This window comes from Balaenoptera ricei, chromosome 19 (genome assembly GCF_028023285.1).
Source record: "Balaenoptera ricei isolate mBalRic1 chromosome 19, mBalRic1.hap2, whole genome shotgun sequence".
In the NCBI taxonomy this organism is placed as follows: Eukaryota; Metazoa; Chordata; class Mammalia; order Artiodactyla; family Balaenopteridae; genus Balaenoptera; species Balaenoptera ricei.
In genome coordinates this window covers 63,141,501-63,166,032 of record NC_082657.1, presented here as the reverse complement: position 1 = coordinate 63,166,032, position 24,532 = coordinate 63,141,501, and the positions used below count along the sequence as shown (strand labels likewise).

Below are 24,532 nucleotides of genomic sequence, written 5' to 3'. Positions count from 1 at the left end.
ACCCGCCCACCTGCAGCATCATGGGGCTGTACGTGTCCATCGTGCTGGTCATCGGCAAGTTCGTGCGCGGCTTCTTCAGCGAGATCTCGCACTCCATCATGTTTGAGGAGCTGCCGTGCGTGGACCGCATCCTCAAGCTCTGCCAGGACATCTTCCTGGTGCGGGAGACGCGGGAGCTGGAGCTGGAGGAGGAGCTGTACGCCAAACTCATCTTCCTGTACCGCTCGCCCGAGACCATGATCAAGTGGACGCGCGACAAGGACTAGGGCTGCTGGCGGCGGGGGCGGAGCCTCGTCCCGGCCCCCGGGCCCTGATGCCGCTGTCACCGGAAGCTGCGGCGCCCGGCACAGCACTGCTGTCTCTTCCCGCCCTCCCTGCAGGGCCCGGCGGCCCGGCGGCCCGGCGCCCCCTCCCCACTCGTACTGTAGAGTTTTCTAATTAAAACCTTTTTATTTATACAGACGGGGGGTCACAGGCCAGCCGCCCATCCTTGCCTTCCTGCTCTGCCTAGGGTGAGGCCTGGGGCCTCGTGGCCCAGGCGCCGGTCCTCGGGCTCAGCTCTCGCCAGGCCGTGCGTCCTCGTCCTCACGGTCCTCCAGTAGGTACTCCTGGATCTGCTCAGCCTCGGCCCTGGGGAAGCCACACGGTGGGAACCGAGACCCGGAAGGACCCCTCCTAGCCACCCCCCGCCCACCCCAGCAGAGCGGGCAGTACCTCTGGCTGCGGAGCTGGGCCTCGGCCAGGATGTAGGGTGGCAGGGGGTCCAGGGAGGGCTGCAACAGAGAGCTGACGGTGCCAGGGCTGCGCGGCACAAACCCAGGCCAGTGCCCACCTGCCCCTCACCCGGGGGGGAGGCTTCCACTCACCAAGTCCTCCATGTTCACACGGCAGCCGTAGCACAGCTGCTCAATCACACGGGCCCGGGGGTCCTCCTCCCTGCGCGAGCAGAATGCGCTGAGCGCCGCTCCTGCCCTCAGCAAGGGCCCGAGGGCACCCCCTCCCCCGTGCAGCCGCGAGGGGCCGACCATGGGGGGCGGGGGCTGACGGGACAAGGCAGGGACTCACGTCCTGCAGCAGTGCCGGGCCCCGCCCATCCCGGGGCAGCAGCAGGACACGGTGGGCGCCTCAGCCTGTGCGACGGGGGGCTGCGTCTGGGGGAGCTGCGAGGAGGTCTGAGCCCCAAAAGCTGTGGCACTGTCTGCAAGCAGAGGGGAGCTGAGGGGACCTCGGGGGCCGCGGAACCCCAACACCCGCTCGCCGGTGCCCCTCCCCCGGCACCCTGTGAAGGCGAGGACACACCAGCAGTGTCGACATCCAGCACGCACATACAGAGCAGGCAGCGGGGGCCGGGGGTGCCGGCAGCACAGCCATCCCTGGGCGCCTTGACCAGTTTCTCGCTCGTCCTGGGGGTGGGGGACAGGGCAGCGTCGGCTGGGGGGCTCCACTCCCTCCCAGGCACCCCTCCCAGTACCCACACACGCCCACCTGTACACGGTGCTGACCGTGGAGGGGAACTGGGCCTGCAGCCTGAGGATGAAGGCCTCCATCAGCCGGTGGATGCTGGCCCTTTCGGGGGCCTAGAAGCCATGGGACAAAGGGGCCAGTCAGGGCCTCCTGAGAGCAGGGAGCACGGGCTCCTCTGCACCACCAGCCCGAGGGTCTGTGCTGGAGCCAGCCAGGGTCCCTGCTCTAAAGCGCCTCTGTCGTTAGACAAAGCATCCCTGACAAAGGTCATGCTGCCCCCACTGTCCCTCCCCCACGTGCATGACCCCCAGCTGGGCACCCTCCTCCCCCGAGAGCCCCCCCTTCCCGGAGGGCACGACACGTGGCGCGGGCACTGCTGACCTTGGTGTCAACGGCCGGCGTGAAGACGGAGGGGACGGCAAACAGGCGGTTGTAGAAGGCGACCTCCTTAAGCGTGTGCTCGCGCATGGGCCGCACCACCACCACGTCGCCGTGTCGCTCGTCTGAGAAGCCCTGGGGGTGGGGGGCCCAGCGTTCCCTGCCGCCCGCAGCTGACCAGCTCACAGCACCCCCCCTTCCCTGCCAGCTGGGGGGTCACGGGCTCCCCCTGCCTCACGGGCAACCCGACTCAGGAGACACCGCGTGGAGAAAGGGGCCAGGAGGGTGGGGACGGGGCCCTGGGCAGTCTGCAGGCGCACCGTGTCCCAGGCGAGGAAGGCCCCTCTCCCCAGTGCCAGGCTGGTCATGAGCTTGATGGCCAGGCGGGTGCAGCTGTCCCCCATCATCACCTTGGAGTAGCCGTGGGTCCGGGCCACGTGCAGGATCAAGTGGGTCCTGCAGGGCAGGGCAGGGGGTCTCAGGGGCCCAGGGAGGGCCAGAACTCCGGGGGGCAGGGTAAAGAGGGTCTCAGGAACTGGGTGGGGGGGACGGGGCTGGCACCCTGGGGTGGCAGGGGACTCACCGCAGTGTCCGCAGAAGCTCCTCCTTGGCCGTCAGCGTCTCCACTGAGCTGAACAGTGTGGACAGAGCCTCAGTCTGGCCGGCTGTGGGTGGCCCAGCCCGTATCGGGGGGCGCGGGGGGCAGGGCAGGCTCCGCTGCTCCTCGCCCAGGGCGTGCTGCTGCTGCAGGAAACTGTCCACGGCCGCCTTGTAGGCTCCCTCGGTCCCCACCGGCTCCCGGGCAGAGCAGCGCAGCACAGAGGGCGGCAGGCCGAACACCTTGTGTGTGTATTTGGGGGAGGGGGGGCGGGGAGCGCGTGAGGGCCAGCCCACTCCACGTGGGGGAAGCAGGCCGGCACCCCTCGTGGACACCCAGCAGTCACCCCCAGGCGCTCTAACAGGGACAACCTGCCCACCTCTTCCAAGGCAACGATGTGCCACGGGAAGCCGACGCTCTGCAAGACCAGCTTCGCCTCGGCCACGGTTTTTGCTCTGTCCTCCGGGCTCTGGCCACAGGCTGCTCCCTCTGAGAACCTCAGGCAGAAAGGAGAGTAAGGTCAGGGCCAAGGCCGTTGCACCCTGGAGGGCAGCAGTCTCTGGACGCTGACCTGTCTCCTTGGGGGCATTTTCAGAGTGGCTGGTGGGTTCTCTGTTTTGGTTGGGGAGAGAAGGGGGGCAGAGAAGGGCAACGAACTCCCCCTTCTCACTCAGTGCCCTTGACCCTGTGACAGACGCCAGGCAGACGCTCCTGCCCAATCCTGGACGGTCTGAGATTTAAGACAGCAGCGGTGCTGCCTGTCGAACACGGGCATCGTCTCGAGAGAAACGCCCCCGCCAGGGCTTTGTGTGGGCACAGCGCTAGCCGTCAGTGGGCCCAGCCGAGCGCCACAGCCCGGGAGGAGAAGCAGCCACACGTACCATCGACGTAGACAACCCCTGGCACGAAACGCAGTCTCTTGGCAGAATCTCGACTCAGGCCCTGGGGTGGACATGAGAGGGCCTCAGGTCCACAGCCAGGCGCTGGACAGAGCCAGGCGGGCCGCTGCTCTCGCACCCTCCGGCCGGGGCTAGGGGACCAGGAGGCAAGCGCAGAAGGCCGAGCACAGAAGCGCTGTGCCAGAGCCCTGGGCCGCCTCCCATTAGCCCTGGGACAGACTGCCCCACAGCCCCTCACAGAGCCCAGGGAATCCGTGCGTGTCCCACGCGGGCCGAGGCCTCCGACGCCCAAGCTGGGCCTGCCGGGGCACCGCCCCCATGCCCCCCGCCGGTCTCTCCACCCCTCTGCCACCCGGCCGCGCCCCGGCTCCTCCGGGTCTCCCCTCAAACTTCTCAGGGAAGCCACCCTGACCCCCACCAGAACCAGGCCCTCTAGGCCCCTGAAATGCCTGCTCGTTTCACCGTCCTGACACACCACCAGGACTGCGGGGAGGGCCCTGGGCCCCGGGACACTCTTGAGGGGCGCTCTGGCGTGGCACACACGGCTTCCCAGCAACGTGTTTCTAACGCAGTCCAGCAAAGGGATGGGGCGCTAAACCGGCACGTGGCTGGTCACTCCGGACACCGCTTCCAGGGCCTGTGCCCATTGTGCACACGTCCCAGAGCCCTCGGGCGTCCTAGCTGGGGAGTGGGCCTTTCTCCCCAGCCCCAAGCAAGAGCCCCTCGGTGCCAGCCCCCCACCCGGGAGCTCGGCCGGGCACAGCAGGAGGATGGCATGCAGGCGTACCTCAAGGACCTGCCAGAGCATGGAGCTGGACGAAGGCCCCCCGGACCACGCCAGGAGCACCTGGGGGAGAAGCAGCATCAGCAGAGGCACCGTGCCCCCAACATGCCCCACCCCCTGCCCACGGGCGTCCCTGGACGTGAGGCCACCCCCCGAGTCCAGGCGTGCGGGATGCGGCTGGGACAGGCCACCTGCGGGAGGGGGCGCCACACCCTACCTTCTCCCCCGGGAAGATCAGCCGGTTCTTTCCAAGCACGGCTCTGAACTTGTGGACGTAAAACGCCTTGAAACAGTCCCTGCAACACAGACCACCAGCAGCTGCGGCAACGCTGCCCAGGCCACCTGCCCGCCACGAGGGTGGGGAAGCTGTCCGCCCCTGCCTCGTAGGAGGACAGCCTGATGCTCCGCCGGGTGACATTCTCTTTTCGCAACCTCCACCCTTCAAAGCAGTGTCTTGACGTCGAGGCTGTGCCCAAAGACTGGCGAGGGGAGCTAGGGTTGAGGGGTTCTCACCAACTGTGGCTGCCCCAGGATGAGCCTCACATCACACAGGAAGGCCCGCTTGGGTCACCCCCCAATTCTCACCACCCGCTTGGGTCACCCCCCAATTCTCACCACCCGCTTGGGTCACCCCCCAATTCCCACCACCCGCTTGGGTCGCCCCCCAGTTCTCACCACCCGCTTGGGTCACCCCCCAATTCTCACCACTGTGAACCAACGCCTGAGGGGCCCAGAGCCCAGGCAGCTCCTGTACCTGCAGCTACTCAGGAAGGCCCAGCTGGCAGAAGGGATGGAAGGGCATGCACAGGGCAAGGCCACCCTGACCCTTCTCTAGGCAGAGGAGCTGACCCCTTCCAAGACCCCCATGGGGAGGCACTGAGCAGGCTGTGGGGTCAGGGGACCATCCTAAAGGCCCACACTGGCCTCTAGAAATGCCCAGGAGGCTCCCACAAACGCGGAGAACCATAACTTCGACAGGGCCTGGAACTCTGCATTCTTGGTCAGCCTTCCAGCTGAGCCTGGGGCTCACCAGGTCAGAGGTTCTTAGCCTTGGCCGCACATGAGAATCACTCAGGCCGACCACGTCAGGATGTATCAGGTGAGACCCAGGCACCCACGTTTAAAAGCTCCCCAGTGCAGCTCCCTGGCAGTCCAGTGGTTAGGACTTGGCACTCTCACTGCCGTGGCCCGGGTTCAACCCCCGGTTGGGGAACTAAGATCCCGCAAGCCGCACGGGATGAGAGGAAGGGAAGGAAGGAAGGAAGGGAAGGGGAGGGGAGGGAAGGGAAGGGAGAAGAGGGAGGGAGGGAGGGAGGGAAAAAAGAAACAAACGGGGACTTCCGTGGTAGTCCAGTAGGTAAGACTCCACGTTCCCAATGCCAGGGGCCTAGGTTCGATCCCTGGTCGGGGAACTAGATCCCACATGCTGCAACTAAAAGTCCACATGTGGCAACTAAGAAGTCCCCATGCCACAACCAGGAAGCCTGCATGCTGCAATGAAGATCCCGCATGCCGCAACTAAGAGCCGGCACGGCCAAAATAAATAAACAAATGCTGTATATAAAAAAAAGAAAAAAGTGTAAAAAAGAAAAGAAAGAAAGAAAAAAAGAAAGAAAGGAAAAAGAGAGACAAAAAGACAAAGATGGGAAGGAAGGAAAGGAAAAACGGAAGGGAGAGAGAAAGAAAGGGAGAAAAAAAAAGAGAGGGAGAAAGAGAGACGGAGAGACAGAAAAGAAGGAAGGAAAGGAAAAAAGGGAAGAAAGGGAAGGGAGGGAAAGGAAGGAAGAGAGAGAGCGAGAGAGAAAGCAGGCTCGCTCCCCAGCAGGCAGCCAAGGCGGAGGAGCAGCACGGCCCCAGGGGAGCGGCCCCGAGCCCGGGGCTCTGCCCCCACATCTCCTTCCTTCTTCCTGTGCGGACGTGCTGGTATCACAGCAGTCCCCCCAGCGCCGAGCAGGCACCGCTGACGAACTGCCGACCAAACACCCCGAGGCACCTCTGTGGATGGTAACTCAACTCGGTTTTGGCAGCAAATCACTGGGGCTCCAGGGACCCCAGGAGACCAGCCATGGGAGTGACTCCTGGAAGGTCATGGCCCAGGGAGGCTCCTCAAGCAGACACAGATGCTCAGGGCGGCAGAGAGGACCCCGTGGCTGCTGCACCCATGTCTCCCCAGCACCACTAGCCTCCTGAAACCACATGCGCCCTGTGGGTCAGGCAAGGCCAGGGTTTCCGACATGCTGAACCTCTCCGTCACTGAGGAAACTTGCTCAAAACGTAGATTGCCAGAACCTGCAACCTGGAAAATCAGCCTCCCACCTCTTCCCGGGACTAAGCAAGCGGGGGAGGGGGAGCTTTGAGCCCTGAAGGAGTCACTGCGGCCTCGCTTCTTACCTGTGAGTTCTCCAAGCAGACTGGAGAGATAATCGTTTCTAGATGCTCTTACGTGCTTAAAGCAGTGACTTCCTTGCCTAAAACGTTATTTCCTGATGGCACACACCAAGTCTACTAGGCCCCCCCAAAGATAGGCAGGTATGAGAAAGTCTGGGGAAAACAACTTATTCCGTCCCTTCGGTTTCTCTTTTGGAAACTTAGAAGGCAGAGTCCAGTACTCTGGAAGGCCAATTTAAAAATGTGAGCCCATCACTCATTCAACATGCGTTCGTTCGCTATGCAAAGCATGCCTCGTCACCAGAAATCCCTAGGTATAAAACGGGAGACAGGCCCTGCCCTCGTGGAGCTACGAATCCAGTGAACGTGATCAGACATTGGAAGTTATGATTCAAAGGCGATGCGACAGGGCCACAGAGAGCCTCAGATAAAACGGAATATGCTCAGGCCTCTCTGGGAAGAAGCCCCTGCTGTCCAAAGGTCCTCCCAGAGCTGGGAGAAGGCTACAGCCCACCTTCCATCCCTCTCTCTCTCTCACAAGTCAAACAGCATCATGAAGAGCACCTGCCAGAGACCCCAGGCTGCTCCAATCTGCCCCTATATGCGTTCCAGCTGCCCCAAAGAGCTCTTCCCGCACACCACGCTCCACTTTCACTCCCAAGTCTCCCCCTAAGCTCCATCAATACCTTCCTGCCACCTGACCAATGGCTGGATGATGGGAGAATGGCACTCACACAGGAAACCTGCACACACACAGACATGCCAGCAGGACGTCAGAAGCAGGAGTGAAGTGGTAAGATGCTTTCAAAAGCAAGAAACAAAGCCACAGGGCTTCCCTGGTGCTGCAGTGGTTAGGAATCTGCCTGCCAATGGAGGGGACACAGGTTCGAGCCCTGGTCCGGGAAGATCCCACATGCAGCAGAGCAGCTAAGCCCGTGCGCCACAACTACTGAGCCTGCGCTCTAGAGCCCGTGAGCCACAACTACTGAAGCCCACGTGCCACAACTACTGAAGCCCGCGCACCTAGAGCCCGTGCTCTGCAACAAGAGAAACCACCACAATGAGAAGCTTGCACACCGCAATGAAAAGTAGGCCCCGCTCACCTCAACTAGAAAAAGCCCGCGCACAGCAACGAAGACCCAACACAGCAAAAAATAAATAAAAAAATAAAATAAAATTAATTAAAAAAAAAAGACAAAGCCACAGGTAGGGGGCAGTCCTGGTTACTGAGTGAGACCGTGTGTACCAGGTCGCCTGCCACCTCCATGCCTCACCTGCAGAAAGCATCTCCGGCTCGGATCACCACGACAGGCAGGCCTTCCTTGCACTTCACACACTTCTGCTCACGGCTTGAGACGTGGGGGGGAAGAGAGAACAGGAACACAGGTTACACCCCTCTCCCGGGGGCTTCAGGGAGACCGTAGCCTGTTTCTCACCCCAAGCTGTTGTACGAGAGGTCACTGGCGGCGGCGGGCGGGGACGCCGCACCACACAAACCACGGCTTGTATCTTATCCAAGCTACCACTCTGGGGAAAGACCAGGGCCCTAGAGAGATTTCAGTCTGTTAAAGCTAGCTCAGTGGGCTCAATCTCTCAGGGCCTGGCACAAGAGAGACAACTCGCTCTCTGCGGCCCTGGAAGGGAGAAGTGGAGCCAGTGGGTAGAAGGGACAGGGAGGCCGACTTTCCTCGCCTCCCTGTAAGGACAGCTTGGTCAGCAGCGACGCCGTCCCACTGGCTGCAAGAATTAGAGGTGCGAGAGCGCACAGTGTTTACCACGGGCTTGCCAGGCACTCTCCGGGTGCTGCGGAGCGAGGTCCCTCCCCGACCTGAGATTCCGGGGCTCCTGGGCCCCGCCCTCGGAAGTCTCCTGGCCTCCCGGGGCCCTGAGCGCAAAGCGCGGGCCGGCCCCTCGGGGCAGGGCTCGCCGTCTGCGGGAGCGCCGGAAAGAAAGCGGCGGGTGCGGCCGCCCAACTCTTACCCGGGCCGTGGCGACGGCTGTCCCGCGGGCGCCCGATAGTCCTCGCCCACCTCGCACATGGCTGCTCCGTGTCGCGTTACACGCGGCGGCGGCGCGCCCTGACTACCTCACCAAGGCGCCGGCGCGGCCGTGACGCGCGGGCGAGGGGCGGGCGCTCCGTATGACGTCATCTCGGCGCCGGCGCGGCCATGACGCGCGGCCGGGGGGCGGGCGCTCCGTATGACGTCAACTCGGAGCCGGCGCGGCCGTGACGTGCAGGCCGGGCCGGGCCGGGCCTGGCCGGGACAGGGGCGGCGGCGGCGGCGGCGGGCCGGGCCCCGGGATGGCGATGTTCCGCAGCCTGGTGGCCTCGGCTCAGCAGCGGCAGCCGCCGGGCGGGCCCGCGGGCGGCGACAGCGGCCTGGAGGCGCAGTACAGCTGCCCCATCTGTCTGGAAGTCTACCATCGGCCCGTGGCCATCGGCAGCTGCGGACACACGTGAGTGCGCCGGCCTCCGGGAGGCCGCGGGGTCGGGCGCCGCTGCGGGGAGGGCTCTGCAGCCGCCTTGGCGCGCGAGGACTCGCGCAGCGCCGTTTCTGCCCTCTGGGCGCGTCCATCCGCCTCAGCCCAGCCTCCTGCCCGCCCGCCCGCCCCGGGCTCTCGATCCGATCACCCCGTCGGCAGACAGGACCGACCTGCAGCCCTGCCCGGTCTCTAACGGGCAGTGCCCGGGGCCGCTGACGGCATAGATGAGCCTCCCCAGGGACTCACAGGGCAGCGGGCACGACCTCTGCCCCGGTCGCCTTCCATCTGGTCCCGTGGAGACTGGGGTGGGCAGTTGTAAATAAATGCTTTGTGCCTTTTGCCGTCAACTCTTTTTTGGACCCGCTGTCTGCTTGTCTTGACTGCAGAGGAGTTCCCTAAAGTTTGGGCAGGGGCTTGTTTGGAGTCTGGTGCTGTTTTGTTCTGATGGAGAACTTGGGTCACATCGATCATTGAGCAGCCAGGCAGGCTGGCCCTCGGGGGACCAGATGCCACACATCTTGCTAGGGTTTCCAGCTGTGTCAGGGCCGGATTGTTTCAGGAACAGAAACCTGAGGATGTGGCTCTCCTCCCAGCCAAGTGCTGCACTCAAGGCTTCTGGGAGCTGCCAGCCTGTTTAGGAGGGGGCTGAGATCACAGTGTCGGCTCTCCAACTCTCTGGAGTGGCTGAATAATACAGCTCTTGAGTGAAATTAGCAGGGTGGGGAGAGGGGGCAGGAGGGCTTCGCTGCCAGCAGAGCTGCTGAGGAGGTGGGGCCGAGATTCACCCAGGCTCGGTGTTTGAACATTTTGCAAACAAAGGCAGATGACCTGGAAGGTTCCTGATACAAAGAGGGAGTTGTAGCCGCTGGGAGTGTGTGCTGCTCATCACCCAGGGAGGTGGCAGGAACCGTGTCAGGAGCCAGCAAGCCTTCACACACACACACACACACACTGGCAGGCAGCACGGGGACCTACCTGCCCACACGGGGAGAGCACCGCTGACTCGTCCTGAAGGCGCTGTGCCTCACGTCTTCATGCTGCGTGTGGCGTTTCCGCAGGGGCAGCCCCTGCACAGCACTGCTCTCGTCAGCACACAGCAGTGGGTGTTGTCAAGTGTGTTCAGCTTCTTCCAGCCCATCACTGAGAGAGCTGTAGTGCTTGTCCCAGGCCCAATTTTAGAAAGCCTTTCCTGGGCTTCGGGTTGGTATCAACACTCACCCAGCCCTGGGCTGTGGGGTTTCGGGCCTCTGGTCAGCACAAATCTGTTTTCTATTGTTCCAAATAAGTCTTTTCTTAAAAGGTGGTTTTCAGAATACAGATATACACAAACTGCTGTGCAAGCGTATTCTTCTATAAACCCCACTCCCCCGTGCTCTTCTTGGCAGAATCTGTCCCCTCTTCTCCTGTTTCTGAGGCTGGTCCTGCAAGAGCCTCTTCTTCAGCTTCTGCCTTAAAAAGACTTTCTCCCTGGCTCTACCTGCTGGTGTAAACAAACCTCCTGGCTGTTCCATCTCTGCCTCTTACTTTCCATAAGTTTCTTTTCCGGTGTTTTGAAGGCATGTGTGCAAATGAACGTGAAAGATTTAAAGACTCACATCTCTCCTTCTAAAAAGTCTGTTGGTGGTCTGGTTATCCACCCCGCACCCCGCACCCCCACCCCCAGCTCCCTAACTGTGGCAGTCTCCTTCCACAACATAGGTTTTCTGGAGGTGACGGCAGCCCTGCCAGGGGCCGAGACTCATGCTCCGGCACGAGACAGAAGGGGACAGGTCACAGGGAGGGCTTTTGAGCAGGAGCCCAGAGGCAGGAGGTGCCTCGGTAGAGAGTGTGGAAGCGCTCCCATGAAGTCCCCAGGGGCCCCAGACAGAGCAGTGATCTGTCACACTCAGGGGACGGCCTGGGCGGTGAGCCACATCCGGAACCAGAAGCTGCCCGGCTGTTTCTTTTTTTCTTTTTATAAAGGAATTTAGCCTTGTATGGCTTCCTCTTTTTTTAAAAAAAAAATTTATTTATTTTATTCATTTTTGGCTGCGTTGGGTCTTCGTTGCTGCGCGCGGGCTTTCTCTAGTTGCGGCGGGTGGGGGCTACTCTTCATCGCGGTGCGCGGGCTTCTCATTGCGGTGGCTTCTCTTGTTGCGGAGCACGGGCTCTAGGCACGTGGGCTCAGTAGTTGTGGCTCGCGGGCTCTAGAAGTGCAGGCTCAGTAGTTGTGGCTCACGGGCTTCAGTAGTTGTGGCACGCGGGCTCAGTAGTTGTGGCGCACAGGCGTAGTTGCTCTGCGGCATGTGGGATCTTTCTGGACCAGGGCTCGAACCCGCATCCCCTGCATTGGCAGGTGATTCTTAACCACAGGTGATTCTTAACCACAGCGCCACCAGGTCAGCTGTTGCTGACCCTCTGATGAGGCCTCCCTGAGGGCCAGTGTTTGGTTCCGCCGGGGCTGCCCCCAGCCTCTGTACCTCTTCTGTCACTCCCTCTGGTCAGTGTTGTCACACTGTCCCTGTGCTGAAGTGTCCCCACATGCAATTTGTTTACGCACAAAAGTTGTAGAAAAATTGAAATACTCGTGTTTAAGGAGACTCGTAGGGAATGGTGCTGACATGCTTTCTGAGTCCTCCCCACTTGCACAGCCCTGGGAGGCAGGTGCTGTTACTCTTTCTGTACAAGGAAAAGGAAAGCAGAGCGGCCGGGTGTGGTTCCCAAGTGTCGTGGCAAAGCCGAGGTTGGAGCTCAGGCTGCCAGACCTGGCCAGCCTCACAGCCCATCTCCCCGTGGCACTTTCAGCGGCCACAGCACCTAGCACTCCTGCACCAGTGCCCGCAGAGACCCGGGACACTGAGCTTTGCCAGGCCAGGAGCGGGCTTCTCCGCTCAGGGTTCTCAAGGCCTCTGTCCCTCCAGCTCATGGCCCGAGAGCCCTGGGTCCCAGGCGGCTCCCCTGCGCCTGTGCTAGGGGCGCAGAGCTGGGGCAGCAGGGAGTGCCTGCAGGGGGAGGGGCCTCGGGGCACTTGGTTCTGCGTCGGGCTCCTCAGGGGCCCAGACAGAGGCCAGCAGTGGGGCGGGCTGCTCAGGCAGGGTCCGCCCTGCTTCCCGAGCCGCAGCTTCCCTGCCTGCCCTGCTGGAGGCACCCTTCACCTCGACCCGAGGCCGACTCGTCCTGAGTGTGCTCCGGGGCCACAGCTCCAGGGCACAGCACCCATCGTTCACAGCGCACAGTGTGCTGGTTCCTGGGGCAGCCACAGCGTGGAGCAGCCCTCACCACAGTCCGTCTCAGAACGCCCTCATCACCCCAGAAAGAAACCCCATGCCCGCCCCCACCCCGGCGACCACTGGTCTGCTTCCTGTCTCTGTGGATCTGCCCATTCAGGACGTTTCTCATAGACCATGTGGCCTTTGTGACCAGCTTATTTCATGGAGCACGTCTTCGGGGTCATCTGAGCGCCAGCATCCATCCGTGCCGCGCTCCCTTTGGGCTGAGTGGTGTCCCATCGTAAGGGTCGGCCGCCTTCTCTGTGTCCCTCGCCCGTCAGTGGACGCTGGGCTGGCTCCACGGCTCTCGTGAGCGGTGCTGCCGTGAGCGCCCCGGGCGGATCTTCCCCCGGCCTCCCCGTGGCGACCGTGGAGCCAGCCCTTTCCTCCAGTGACAGGGCGACACGCGAGGCCTGCCCCGGCTGCTAGGCCAGTTGGCTCCTGAGACCAGTGAGAGGGACGGCCCTGGAGGACCTGCGGGAGCGCCAAGGGGTGGGCGCTGCTGGTAGCGCCTGGTGGGGCCTCGACAGGTGCGGAAAGTGACGGGTGGGCAGGAACAGGGTGTCAGGAACCCTGCGCTTTCTGATGGGCCTCAGGCCCAGCCTGGCCTTCCCTGTGTGCAAAGAGCGGCACCCACGGCGACGAGCCCGTGGCGGCTGCACGGAAGCCAGCGTGCAGGAGGAGGGCCTCGGCGTCACCCGCGCTGCCTCCTCCCACAAGGAGGTGAAAGTCTGAGGCAAAAGGACAGGGACCCCTGAGCTCAGCTGAGCCACCCGTGTGCTCGGGGAACGTCCTCGCGTCCCGCAGGCCCAGCCTGCTGGACGCACGCAGAGCGGTGCACACCCCGACACCTCGCGGGTTTCTTGCAGGCCGCCAAGTTGCCGCCTTTCTCGTGGGGCCGAGCGCTTGCTCTTCTGGGCCGTGGAGCCTCCACTCCACGGCTCCCGTCTCTGCTAAGCGGTCCCCTTGGCGCTTCCTGCAGAGGTGGACCGAGCTGGTCCTGCGGTCAGGCTCCTGGCCCTTCTTGCCCCCACTCAGAGCGTTCGACCCGCTGCCTGCCCACTGCTCACCGGGCAGCGCACGCTCTTCCGCAGCACTGGGGTGGTTGTAAACGCCAGCTGCCGGGGCCAAGCACACACGGGGTGCCGGGACGTGTACCTCACGACATGGCGTCTCCAGGGACGTGGCCAAGAGCTCAGGGCCGAGAGGGGCACAGCCCTTCTGCCACTACGCCTCTGCTCAGGCCGAGCCACAGCCCTTCTTGCCTGGGGAGAGGGCACTGTCCCAAGGCTGGTGACACTCCCTGGCCAGCTTTGGCCCTGCTCCATCCAATGAGTCCTGGGCCCTGGGGCCCTGCGGTTTCCTCTCACCACTGTTAGTGATTTTACTCCCCAGAGTTTCGTGGGTAGAGGGTCTCCAAGGTCCCCCATGCTGTCCTGGAGTCCCCGGAGGTGGCGTCATCACCACTTGGTAGTTGGGCCCTGGGCCTCCTGCAGCCAGAGCTCTTGCTGGGACCAGGGCTGCGGGGCCAGCATGGGACCTGGGGGGGTCACAGCTGCAGCTCAGCCCTCATCGCAGGATCGGCAGGAGGGTCCCGGAAGCCCACGGCTGGGCAGGGACCTGGGTCATCTTCTAGCCAGACGGTGCCCATCCAGCCCGTCGGACCCAGGCCCAGCAGCTACTGCTGAGGGAGGGGAGCGCAGCCCTCAGGCCCACGTCTGCCCTGCAGGTTCTGCGGGGAGTGCCTCCAGCCGTGCCTGCAGGTGCCGTCCCCCCTGTGCCCACTGTGCCGCCTGCCCTTCGACCCCAAGAAAGTGGACAAGGCCGCCCACGTGGAGAAGCAGCTTTCGTCCTACAAGGCACCCTGCCGGGGCTGCAGTAAGAAGGTACCGCAGCCCCCCTGGCCCGGGGGGCTCCGATGGGCGCGCAGGGGAGCTGGGCACGGGCCACCTCCCTTCCCTGTTGAGCAGCCCGCCGCTCCGCTCGCTTCCTGCGGGCCCTGCGTGTGGCCTGGGCTCCGGGCTGTGGCTGGCGCAGGGACACAGGCTGAGCTGAGCCCACCCTGATGCAGCCTCGACACCCCAGTGACCCTCGCACTGCAGGCGGCGACCGCAATGGGGCCCGGCCCGCACACCCTGTCCCCGCACCCGCTGCCCCCTCAGGCGGGCACACCACTTGGTGGGGGACCCAGCCCGGCAACGGAGTTTGAACTTAGGTTTTCAGATTTTGCCATCGCTCGGGTTAACGAGTTCTTCCGCGTTTTCACGTAGGCAGCAGCCCTGTTGCTTTATCCTCAAGGCCGAAGGTCAGACTGTCCAGGGGCCGCCCCGAGCTCGCCGTGAGGGGCTGCCGTGGCCTCCTTCAGGCGCACGTGCCCCTCCCTCCCGGCACGAGAGCGGAGCAGGCTGTTGGCTCTGGTGTGAGGCGGCCCCCACCCTTGGCCTCGGTTCCGTCCACACGTGCGGGCCCGGGGGGCAGGCTTGCTCAGTGTCCCCGACCCTGGGCAGAGCCGGGGGCCGGGCCGGCATCAGGAGGACCCCGCATGGAGGCGGCTGTCCGCCCTCCCTCTCCGCCGCCTCGGTCCTGGGAACTAGGCTCCTGTGTGCGCCACCCGGGAGGGCTGCCGGGCCCCTTCCTGCTCCCGGTCACTCCCGCCTGCTCTCTGCAGCCGGCGCGCCCTCCCCGGCCCTGCGCTCAGCCGGTTCCAGCCTTCGGCCAGAGCGGGCCACGCGGGCAGCCGAGAAGCTTGTATCTTGTTCGGTTTCCTACCTCTTGGTAAAGAGTTTGCTGGACGTTCGACTGTCCAGAATTTTGCCTGCTGGCTCCCGTTACAAGGGGTATTTTTTCCCAAATAGACACCCTCCCTGTCCCCTCGTGGGCCGCCCCTCGCCTGCAGCTCCCCAGGGACCGGAGGCGCACTGCCCCCCCGCACGGCCCAGCATGAAGCCGTGAGCGCCTGCTTCTGGGTGCGGCTCAGCCGCCTTCGGGTCCGGAGTCTGTGTCTCCCTCACTCGGCCTCCGGGCCCCACTTCCGCAGCGCTGCTGGGCCGGGGCATCGGGAGCCAGAGGCCCAGGCCCGCTGCCCGGCCCCTCCCCTTCTCTCCTCCCCAGGTGGCGCTGGCCAAGATGAGGGTGCACGTTGCCTCCTGCGTGAAGGTCCAGGAGCAGATGGCCAACTGCCCTAAGTTCGTCCCTGTGGTGCCCACGTCCCAGCCCATCCCCAGGTGGGCCGCCGCGCCGGGGCCCCCTCCGTGGGGCAGCTCCGGGCCTACCTCGCGGGGTGGGCGGTGGGGCCTCGCCCCCTGCGGGTAGGGGACCCCAGGAGGGCCCAAGCCAGGCGCCCACGGCTCACCTCCCAGCAGGGACGCACGGTCCCCAGACAGGCTGGGGCTGGTCAGACACCTCCTCTCAGGGTGGGCAGCCGCGTCGGGGAAGCAGGGGGCCCGGGGTTAGGCGGCGGGAGGTGCAGAGGGGGCAGGGCCCCACGGCAGCTGCGGCCCACAGGGTGGGGGAGGGCGAGCCGGCCGGGCTGTAGGAAGGTGGGTAGTGCCACTCACCCCCCACCCCGCCCCAGCGCCGTCCCCAACAGGTCCACCTTCGCCTGCCCTTACTGTGGTGCCCGCAACCTGGACCAGCAGGAGCTGGTGAAGCACTGCGTGGACGGCCACCGCGGCGACCCCAACCGCGTGGTGAGCCCGCCCGCCCGCCCACCGGGACCCTTGCCCCGCGCGCCCGGCCCTCCCAGGCCCTGTAGGCTCACCGGCCCGCTCTGTCCCAGGTGTGTCCCATCTGCGCGGCCATGCCCTGGGGCGACCCGAGCTACAAGAGCGCCAACTTTCTGCAGCACCTGCTCCACCGGCACAAGTTCTCCTACGACACCTTCGTGGTGGGTGCCCTCCCCTCCCCCTCCCCCGGTGCCGGTGGCGGGCAGGTCCACGTGGCCACTAGAGGCCCGGGGGCTCTGGGGCTGTGCAGACCAGGCCCACAGCGGCCCCCTGTCCTGCGGGTCCCTCACCGCTGGGCCAGCGAGCTCTCCTCACGCGGGGCCTCCTCTCGGGGAGGCGCCATCGCAGGGCCACCATCTCCCCAGCTCTGCACCGGGGCCTCGGCACACAGACCCCTCCACGGGGGACAGGCCCTTCCCGCGGGGAAGAGCCACGGGGACTTTTGTCGCCGGGAAAAACTCCGGCTCTTCCTCTCCCTCTCCCACCTGCGGTCCCCACCTGCAGACCCTCCTGCAGGCCCTCCCCTCCTGTGCGCCCCCAGCCCTGCTATGCTCGTCCTCCGCCAGCCTCCAGCCTCCAGGCACCAGACCCTGTGGACTCGACCCCTCCTCTCCTCCGCCTGTGCCTGGTCCCGATGGGTGGATGCCACGGGGATCCCTGGCCTCTGCTCATCTCAAGCCCCGTCCTTGAGTCTGAGGGGAAAGGACAGCTCCGATTCCGGGCGCCCAGCCCGCCCAGCCCTCAGTCACTGGGCGTGGTGTCCTCGGGGCGGCCAGACCATCCCCGCAGAGCGTTCACCACACAGCGCCCGGGACCCCGGGACCGTGCGGGGCCAAAGGGGGGCGGGGAGACCGGACGCGGCAGAGCCGGTCCGTGTGAGGTGACCGGACCAGGGCGGGGGGCTCGCCCTGAGAGGCCCCGGCGCCCCCGGCCCAGCTCCGCTCCCTGTCTTCCAGGACTACAGCATCGACGAGGAGGCCGCCTTCCAGGCCGCCCTGGCCCTGTCTCTCTCCGAGAACTGAAGGCGCGGCCACTGGCCCAAAACCCCCCGCCTCGAGGGACAGGCCCCGCTGGTTCCGGCGGCCCAGGCCTGCCTGGGAAGGCGCCTCGAGGGCCGTGGGGGCCTCACTGCTGCAGGAGGAGAGGCCGCGGCCCCGTCGTCACCGGCTCTTCGGTGCTTCGGGCTGAGCAGGTGGCCTCGGGGGGCCGGCCACTGGGACGGAGTGTGGCCACTGTCTGTGTCTCAAAGCCATGATGTCCTCCCTGCAGAGAGGACCCTTCAGGCCCTGCCGCGCCCACAGGCCCCGGCACTGAGCAGGGAAGCGCGGAGGGGGCCCCGGCCCAGCACCTGGCAACGCTTCCCCCTCGCGTGCTTGGTACTGGCTTTTGTGATACCTAGAGGTTCCACGCTTTTCTATATTATCCGGTGTGATGACCTTTTCACGTTTTCTAGAGCAAAGACAGAGCAGTTACCCTTCATATTGCAATATCTGTGTTTGACTAGGAATAATAGTATTTTTATGGAACGTTTACAAAATTATATTTTTTAAAAAAAAAACAATAAAAAACGAATGGTTGTGGGATTGGTAGGGGGAGGGGAGGAGAGACGGGGCAATCGCTGTGGGCGGGGACCGAGGTGGCCACGTCCCCAGGTCCCCTTGCCGTTCCCCAGGGTCACTGTGATAATAACGGGAAGAAATCCCAACGCCCGGCCACTTGCAGTGGCGCTGTGTCTGCTCCTGGCCTCCCGCCTGGGTCTTGGCCTCGGCCCTGCTGTCACTGTTCCAAAGCTGACCACCGCCCGCCCCCGGCAGGGCCACCCCCAGCAGTGGCAGAGCGCGGGGGCCGGGGCAGTGACCAGGCAGTTCAGAAGATGCTCGTCGGCACCCTCGTTTGGTTCATGGCATAAATTATTGCTGTCTTTAAAAAAAATTTAAATAAAATGTCTCAAAGCATCTCTAGCGACCTGGCTGGTGCGTTTCCTTCAGTGAATACTAAAGGCAGAGGGCCAGAGTGCGGTCATCAGACCGTCCTCCGCTCGAGGTCCGCGGGCACGTGTCTGTCCCCAGGCAGCTCCAGCTCAGAGCACAGCTGGCCTCGGGGCCCCGCGGAGGCCGTTTCCGCGTCTGGGATGAGCTGGGCCGCGGCCCCTGCTGGTCCTGACCGCCCCCCGGACCCTGTTCCCCTCAACCTGTGCCCTCACTTGCCGGCCTGGCCACCTCTCCCTGCGACAAGCCCGGGCCAAGGTTTCCTGGGCAGCGGCGCTCACCTCCTCATCCTGGGATGGGGTCCACCTGAGGCCGGCAGGCTGGGCACCGTCCTGAGCTCCCCTGGCCGGGGTGGTCTGAATGGGGCTGGTGCTGGGGCCCAGAGGTGGCTGTGGTGGCCTACAGGTGGCCTTTGGGATGCCACTGGGGTGAAGCCCCACTGTCATCCCCCCCCCCAAGTCCCCGTGCTGCAGCCGCTCTCCCCACTGCTGGCTCGAGGCGTTCCTCTGCCTCCCCGGGCAGCCTGCCTGGTGCCCCAGCGTGTGCCCTCATTCCCCAGGCCGGCACCTGGCCCTCCTCGGAAACATCCACCCAGGGACGGTGGTCTCGGGCCACCATCAGTGCCATGGGCCCCTGCTGTTCCCAGTCACCACAGGCCTTTAAAAGCTGACAAGAATCACCTGCTGGGCTGTGCCAGGTGGCTGGTCATCAGAGCGAGGCCAAGCCCCTGCCTCGCTCTCCTTGTCTGCCTCCCCACGTAGTGTTCTGGACCCTTCCTCTATGGAGAAAGCGGATCTCCTGAGCTCGACCGTGGCAGGGCTGGGCAAGCAAAAGTCTCCACGAGAGAAGAGTTGTGACCTGGGGTGCGTTACCCCCCTTCAGAACCCTTTGTTAGGAGCCACTGGCCCACCCTCTCCTCTGACCGCTCTTTGACCCCACCAGCCGAGGATGCCACCTGCCAGCCTGTCCTTTCTGCCGCCTTCCAGAAGAAGGCCCGTGACATGGTCCCCGGGGGGCCACCCGGGCCCAGCCTCAGCCTCCCCCAGGGCTGACGGGAAAGGAAGGGTGTGGCTGAAGTCCCCCTCCTGCAGGAGGGTGGGGGAGCTGGGACCTCGGCCGCCAGGGAAGTGCACCTCCTGCCCTGCCCTGCCGACCAGCCTGCCAGGCACACGGCCCCCAAGTGCAAACTCAAGGCCACGTTCCCAGGCCTCACCGAGTGGGGAGAGGGATGAGGGCCCATCAGCACCCAGGGGAGCCTCGGCCAGTCCCCTGGGGCCTGGAGCCAGTGGTGGCAGCGCTGGGACAGCCAGTCTCCAGATGCCAGGTGCAGACGCTGCCCCGTCTCCTTTCCCCCACCCCCAGCTTAGCACCTCACTGCCCCATGACCCTCCCCTGTACCCGGCTGCCCTCCCCTCGTCCAGGACGTGTTGCTTCTTCCCCCGGCGCTGCCAGCACATCTCATCTGGGACGTGCAGCGGCTGTGGTTCTGGGCTGTCACTCGGGCCCATATCCCATCCCCAGCTAACCCTCCAGCCCTCAGAGCACAGCTGTCTGTTCACCACCTGGACGCCAGCCAGGCCTGTCCGCTGCCTGCCCGCTGCCTGGGCGAGGATGGTGCTGCCCTCACACGTCCGTCGTGACCCTCGGCGCCCACGGAGTCCTGGGGGCAGCTTCACGGCTGTCTCGGCAGGTCCTGACCCCACCGGTGCCCTCGAGGAGGTGATGCCCGGTGACTGTCCCCACGTCTCACCCTGTGGAGGCCTCAGCACCCACCACGTCACCACATCACCGAGGGCTCCTGGCCACAGTGGGGCCCCAGAAGGGGCGGAGCCAGGAGCACAGGCTGGTGGCTAGTCCCCTCCCCCGCCCGAGGACGCCTGCCAAGCTCAGCCCCCTCCAGGCCCCCCCAGAGGCCACGGAGGCCAAGAGCCACAGGGCAGCACCCACACGTGGCCTTGATCTCGTCCCTTCCGCCCTGGGCCCAGGACGCACGGGGCCCTGGGCACGTGGCCGCTCGGCGACTCGGCGTCCAGGACGGACGCCAGGGCGGAGCACCGGGCGAGCCCCGACGCGCTGTGGGGCTGCGTGGGAGCTGGATCTCGGCAGACGCCGCAGCGTCCGGCGAGGACACCTCAGGCTGAAGCCCGCAGGACGCCGCTCTGAGTCTGGATGAAAGGTGAGGTGGAGGTGGGAGGCCCGGACCCCGAGCGACTCCAGGGCGTCCCTGACGGGGGGCCGCACACCCTCTCCTCCCTAGTCACACGACGGCCTGGGGGGGTCCGCACACGCCCTGCCGCCTAGACGGCGCCGCCGGGTCCCTGGGAACCCGTGACCTCGGCCATCAGGACGGAGACAGGCAGCCAGCACTCCTGAAGGCAGGGCGCCCAGAGCACGAGCGCCTGCCCCAGGGCCCCCGAGGACTGGCCACAGGTGTCACCTCTGGGTCTTGCAGGAGCCGCGCCTCCGAGCTCTGGGCGCTGAGTGGAGAAGGGTGGACGGAGAGGCCAGGCGCGGCCACGCAGCCCCCAGCGGAGGGGCCTCCCGAAAGGCCCGGCCCCTCACGGGGGTTGCAAAGCAGGCATGCCTTCAGGAAATACAAGCGTGCCCGGGGGCCTGGCAGCAAACCGCGGACACGCGCGTCTACTCCTCCTACCTCGTCCAGGGAGGCCAGCTGCCGCAGAGGGCCAGGCCCGCCCCTCACCCCTCGGGTGGGGCCTCGGGGTCCCTCTGGCGCGGGGCCACCTCCTGCCAGCTCGCTGCCCCCGTTCCACAGGGGAAGAAAGAGGTTCTGAGCCCTTAGGACCAGTGGAGGGCCCCAGGGCCGCATCTCGACAAGCCCCCAAGCAGCCATGGGGCCTGAGGCCTGCGGCCCAGCAGGGAGGGCGCACCCTCGGGACACAGCGGGCGGTCGGGCGGCAGTCTCCCGGTGCTGACGCCCAGGCCGCGGCGCCTCCTTCTGGACCCTCACACACTGGGGCTCCCCACGTCTGCCCGCGAAACACGCGCCCAGGAAGGATCCTTGAACTCACTCACCACAAGGCAGCAGGGACCGACAGGCCCAAAGCCGCCACCACACAAGTGGGCCTGAGGCCACCTCCCCAGCGGCGCACAATCAACCCCCCGCCAGCAAAGCTTCCGCGCCCAGCGTCCGTGGTCTGTGTCTGTGCTGCTCCCACCACGCCGCCAGGGGCCGGGACCTGACCTGGAGGTGCCGGCGGGAGCTCCGGGGACGTCAGGCCCCTTCTGGTCCCGGAGAAGAGAGCTGCACAGCCCGTGACCCTGCGGTCTCTCCAGCAAGTTTCTGGGAACGAGGGCCCAGCGCCACACGCGGACAGGGAAGGAGCTCCGAGAGGATGGTGTGGGGTCCGGAGCTGGGACCCGAGCCGTGCGCCCACAGACTCTCCCCTCCAGGCCCTGGGCCCACCCGCTGCCGCCTGACCGCTGTGTCACACAGAACCGCTCCTGTGACCTCACACGCACACACAGACGCGTGTGCACACCCGTGTGCGTGTGCACATCAGGGCGCAGACCTGCACACACGCACATACCCGAGACTGACACACGTGCACACACGTGCATCCCTCCTCAGCCCCCAGATCACCTTCCCGGGCTCAGCGTCTGGGGCTCTACTGTGTGTCACAGCTGTGGGGGAAGGGTCAGCGTTCCCTCCCTGAACCCCCATTTAAGAACCAAAATCACCTCCGACAACCAGGACCCAAGGAGGGAACAGGCCGCTGGGAGCAGCTGGGAGTCCCCCTTCTGGGGGTGACCGAATGCACACTGGCCACCAATCTGCCCATGTGCCAGGAGCTGGAGCGCTGGGTCCGCGACCGTGAGCAGCAGCGGGGATGCCCCAAGGCAGGAGGTCCAGCCACACCCACCCTCCCACGACAAACACGCCACACACTGACACCGGGGGCCCCTGTCAGAGTCCTGGGACGGCCGAGCCCAGCTTCAAGGCCCAGCTCTGAGCGCTATTCCGAGTCCCAGAGCCAGGCCCACCGCGGGGCCTTTGTACCTTCACCCACGTGTCTACACTCGAGAGACCCCCAGGGAGGAGTGTGCCCGGGCCGCACTGTATGGGGGCTCCTGACGCTTTTCCATCTGGTCCGGCAGGCATTGCTGAGCCTCCACCACGGACCCGACCTCGTGCAGGTGCTGTGAGGGAAGGAAGGCGGTTCCCACCTGGCAGGCCCTCGGGCTGCATCTGACAGGGAGGGGGCGTCCACGCTGGGCCATGAAACCCAATTAGTAAAAAAACCAGACCCAATGGGATACAGGTGCACACGTACACGCTATGCAGACAGCCAAGCACCATCACCATACAAAGCACAGAAAAAGAGCACAAAAACACACCCATAAAAAGAAAGAAGGACTTCCCTGGTGGCGCAGTGGTTAAGAATTCGCCTACCAATGCAGGGGACACGGGTTCGAGCCCTGGTCCGGGAAGATCCCACATGCCGCGGAGCAACTAAGCCCGTACGCCACAATTACTGAGCCTGTGCTCTAGAGCCCGCGTGCCACAACTACTGAGCCCGCGTGCCACAACTACTGAAGCCTGCGTGCCTAGAGCCCGTGCTCTGCAACAAGAGAAACCACCGCAATGAGAAGTCCGAGCACTGCAACGAAGAGTAGCCCCTGCTCGCCACAACTAGAGAAAAGACCGCACGCAGCAACGAAGACCCGACACAGCCAAAAAAAAAAATTAATTAAAGAAAGAAAGAAAACATCAACATAAGAGGAATTGTACCAATCTTACCTGGGCTCCGCTTGTTCAGCGTCTGATAGAGGCAGGCGGGCGGGTGGCCACAAGCCGACGTCGCCAAGTGTCAAGGGGAGACCCTGGGGTTTCTGCAGGAAGCGTGGATTTTGGTCCCTGCAGGTCCTGCTCTGGTGGAGAGCCCGGTTCCAGGAGGCCGGAGGGGAGCTGGTTTCCAACAGCGGGGCGCAGGGCTTAGCTGCAAGGCAAGGCGGTCGTGTTGAGGACAGAGGGACGCAGAGCAGGTGGGGACAGCCTCCCGCCTCCCTGGGGCTGCACAGGTGCGAACAGGGCAGACACTCGGATTTTCCTCTGTGAGTGGTACTCTGGTCTGGCCCAGACACAACCCTGTGAGTCACAGCCGAACAGTGAGTCTGTATGACCACAGGAGGGCAGTTCTGAGCAGTCGGCAAGGACCTCAAACCTCCCTTAGGGTCACTTGTTATGGCAGCCCTCGGAAAGAAGCACCCCACCGCAGAGGTGCTCTAAGGCCCCTTGGGGTCCCTGGGGCGTCTCCAGGATGAGATCAGCGGGTTCTCCACGGGAGTGCATGAGCGCCCCTCAAGAACATGAGTGCCCCTCCGGGGGTCAAGGAGGTCAGCCCCACACCGTGGGTGGCTGGGCGAGGAAGGACAGCGTGGGTGCAGGGCTGGCCCAGGTATCTGCAAGTGTCATCTACGTCTGGGACGGGGAGAAGGAAGGGAAGGTACACATGTTAAGCTTGGGAGGCCACGGAACAGGTGAACAAGCAGAAGGCAGCCACGTGCACGGCAACACGTTGCCAGGCCAGGCCGGCGGGAGAGACGCGCGCCTTCTCCCGCCTGCGCACCACCTGTCTACCCTTCCACACGCCCTAACCAAGCGGCAGACGCCCCTTGAGAGGCTGGAAGTGCCTGCCCGGGTCCCAATCCCACAGCTTCGGAACTTCTCAGAGCCTGTTTTCTGTCCTGCGAAACTGAAGGCACGTAAGACCCTGCGTGACGCGGGCCTCCCTCCTCACGTCTCTCCGCGGTTCCTCGCAGACTCCCCACCACCTCCACCTTGTCTCCAGGCACACAACTGGCAGAGAGCGCCAGGCTGCACGTGGCACCTGGGCCTCTGAAGGCAGGCCTCCTGCACAGCCATGGCAGCGCCTGGCGGCTCTCCGGGGCCTGGCAGTGTGTCCTCGCCCCCCCCCCAGAGACTGACCCCTGAACTCCTGAAACGTCCACATCAAAAGGGACCAGACACCCAGGCATGGCTGGCTCTTGGTGGCACCGAGGACTCCAAAGGATACTGAAGGAGGTGAGGCTGCCCGGGTCACAGACCAGGCTGCAGCAGCGGGCACATGCAACGCCCTCTGTGATTACACTTCCCACGCCGCCTGTCTGAACCCCTGGGAATTCCGGAACGCCCAGCGGTGTCCTTTCTCCCACAGATGAGCTTTCTGGAGGCCTGGGGCCAACTCCTAAAGCACGGTCTCCTCTGCCAGGCCGGCCGAGCCCCTGGCCGCCACTCTAGCCTGTCAGCCGGTTCCGGGCCGCTGCTCGTCAAACCTACCGTTGCGGGTTTGCGCAGGAGGCGGGGCGGGTGTAACACGCTGGAGCAGGGTTCTCCGAGGCGGGGCTCGGCGCACGCTCCCACCCCAGCGTGGACTGAGCCCAGCTCGGCTTCCGCCCAGCCCTGACCTCCGCCCTTCAGTCCACGTCGAGTGGGCGCGCCAGGCCCCGGGGTCGGCGTGACTCGCAGTGCGCGCCAGGCAAGTCCCGTGGGTTGGACACGCAGCCACGCGCTCCCTCCCCCGCGGCCCGCGCACCTGTCCTGGGCGTGGCCCGATG

At 64.7% G+C, this 24,532-nt stretch overlaps 3 protein-coding genes across 7 annotated transcripts in view; 2 read left to right on the top strand and 1 right to left on the bottom strand.

The window, feature by feature from the left end:
* The window catches only part of PIEZO1 (piezo type mechanosensitive ion channel component 1), a 30,823-nt gene extending 30,361 nt beyond the window's left edge, over positions 1 to 462 (top strand). For 3 of the 4 annotated variants that reach the window (XM_059903706.1, XM_059903704.1, XM_059903703.1), the window contains exon 51: positions 17 to 462. In XM_059903706.1, coding sequence (XP_059759689.1) covers positions 17 to 266 — 250 coding nt within the window. In that variant the 3' untranslated portion in view covers positions 267 to 462. The remainder of the gene's footprint in view (positions 1 to 16) is intronic. The other variant, XM_059903705.1, reaches the window with a different exon arrangement.
* On the bottom strand, positions 431 to 24,420 carry CTU2 (cytosolic thiouridylase subunit 2). 2 transcript variants are annotated; one of them, XM_059903708.1, is made up of 16 exons: positions 24,255 to 24,420; positions 22,716 to 22,914; positions 7,786 to 7,860; positions 4,341 to 4,419; positions 4,127 to 4,186; positions 3,322 to 3,382; positions 2,820 to 2,929; positions 2,426 to 2,682; positions 2,163 to 2,298; positions 1,846 to 1,977; positions 1,486 to 1,577; positions 1,300 to 1,403; positions 1,066 to 1,198; positions 867 to 936; positions 715 to 773; positions 431 to 630 (listed from the first exon to the last, which is right to left on the bottom strand). In XM_059903708.1, the coding sequence occupies exons 5-16, from the start codon at positions 4,145 to 4,147 to the stop codon at positions 555 to 557; spliced, it is 1,251 nt and encodes a 416-aa protein (XP_059759691.1). In that variant the 5' UTR covers positions 4,148 to 4,186; positions 4,341 to 4,419; positions 7,786 to 7,860; positions 22,716 to 22,914; positions 24,255 to 24,420; the 3' UTR covers positions 431 to 554. The 2 variants fall into 2 exon arrangements, with proteins under 2 accessions (XP_059759691.1, XP_059759690.1); XM_059903707.1 differs by lacking the exons at positions 22,716 to 22,914; positions 24,255 to 24,420 and adding an exon at positions 8,492 to 8,615.
* On the top strand, positions 8,760 to 17,923 carry RNF166 (ring finger protein 166). Its single transcript, XM_059904386.1, has 6 exons — positions 8,760 to 8,968; positions 13,973 to 14,129; positions 15,355 to 15,467; positions 15,818 to 15,932; positions 16,022 to 16,129; positions 16,925 to 17,923. The coding sequence occupies exons 1-6, from the start codon at positions 8,814 to 8,816 to the stop codon at positions 16,988 to 16,990; spliced, it is 714 nt and encodes a 237-aa protein (XP_059760369.1). The 5' UTR covers positions 8,760 to 8,813; the 3' UTR covers positions 16,991 to 17,923.
* Positions 24,421 to 24,532: the final 112 nt, after the last annotated feature.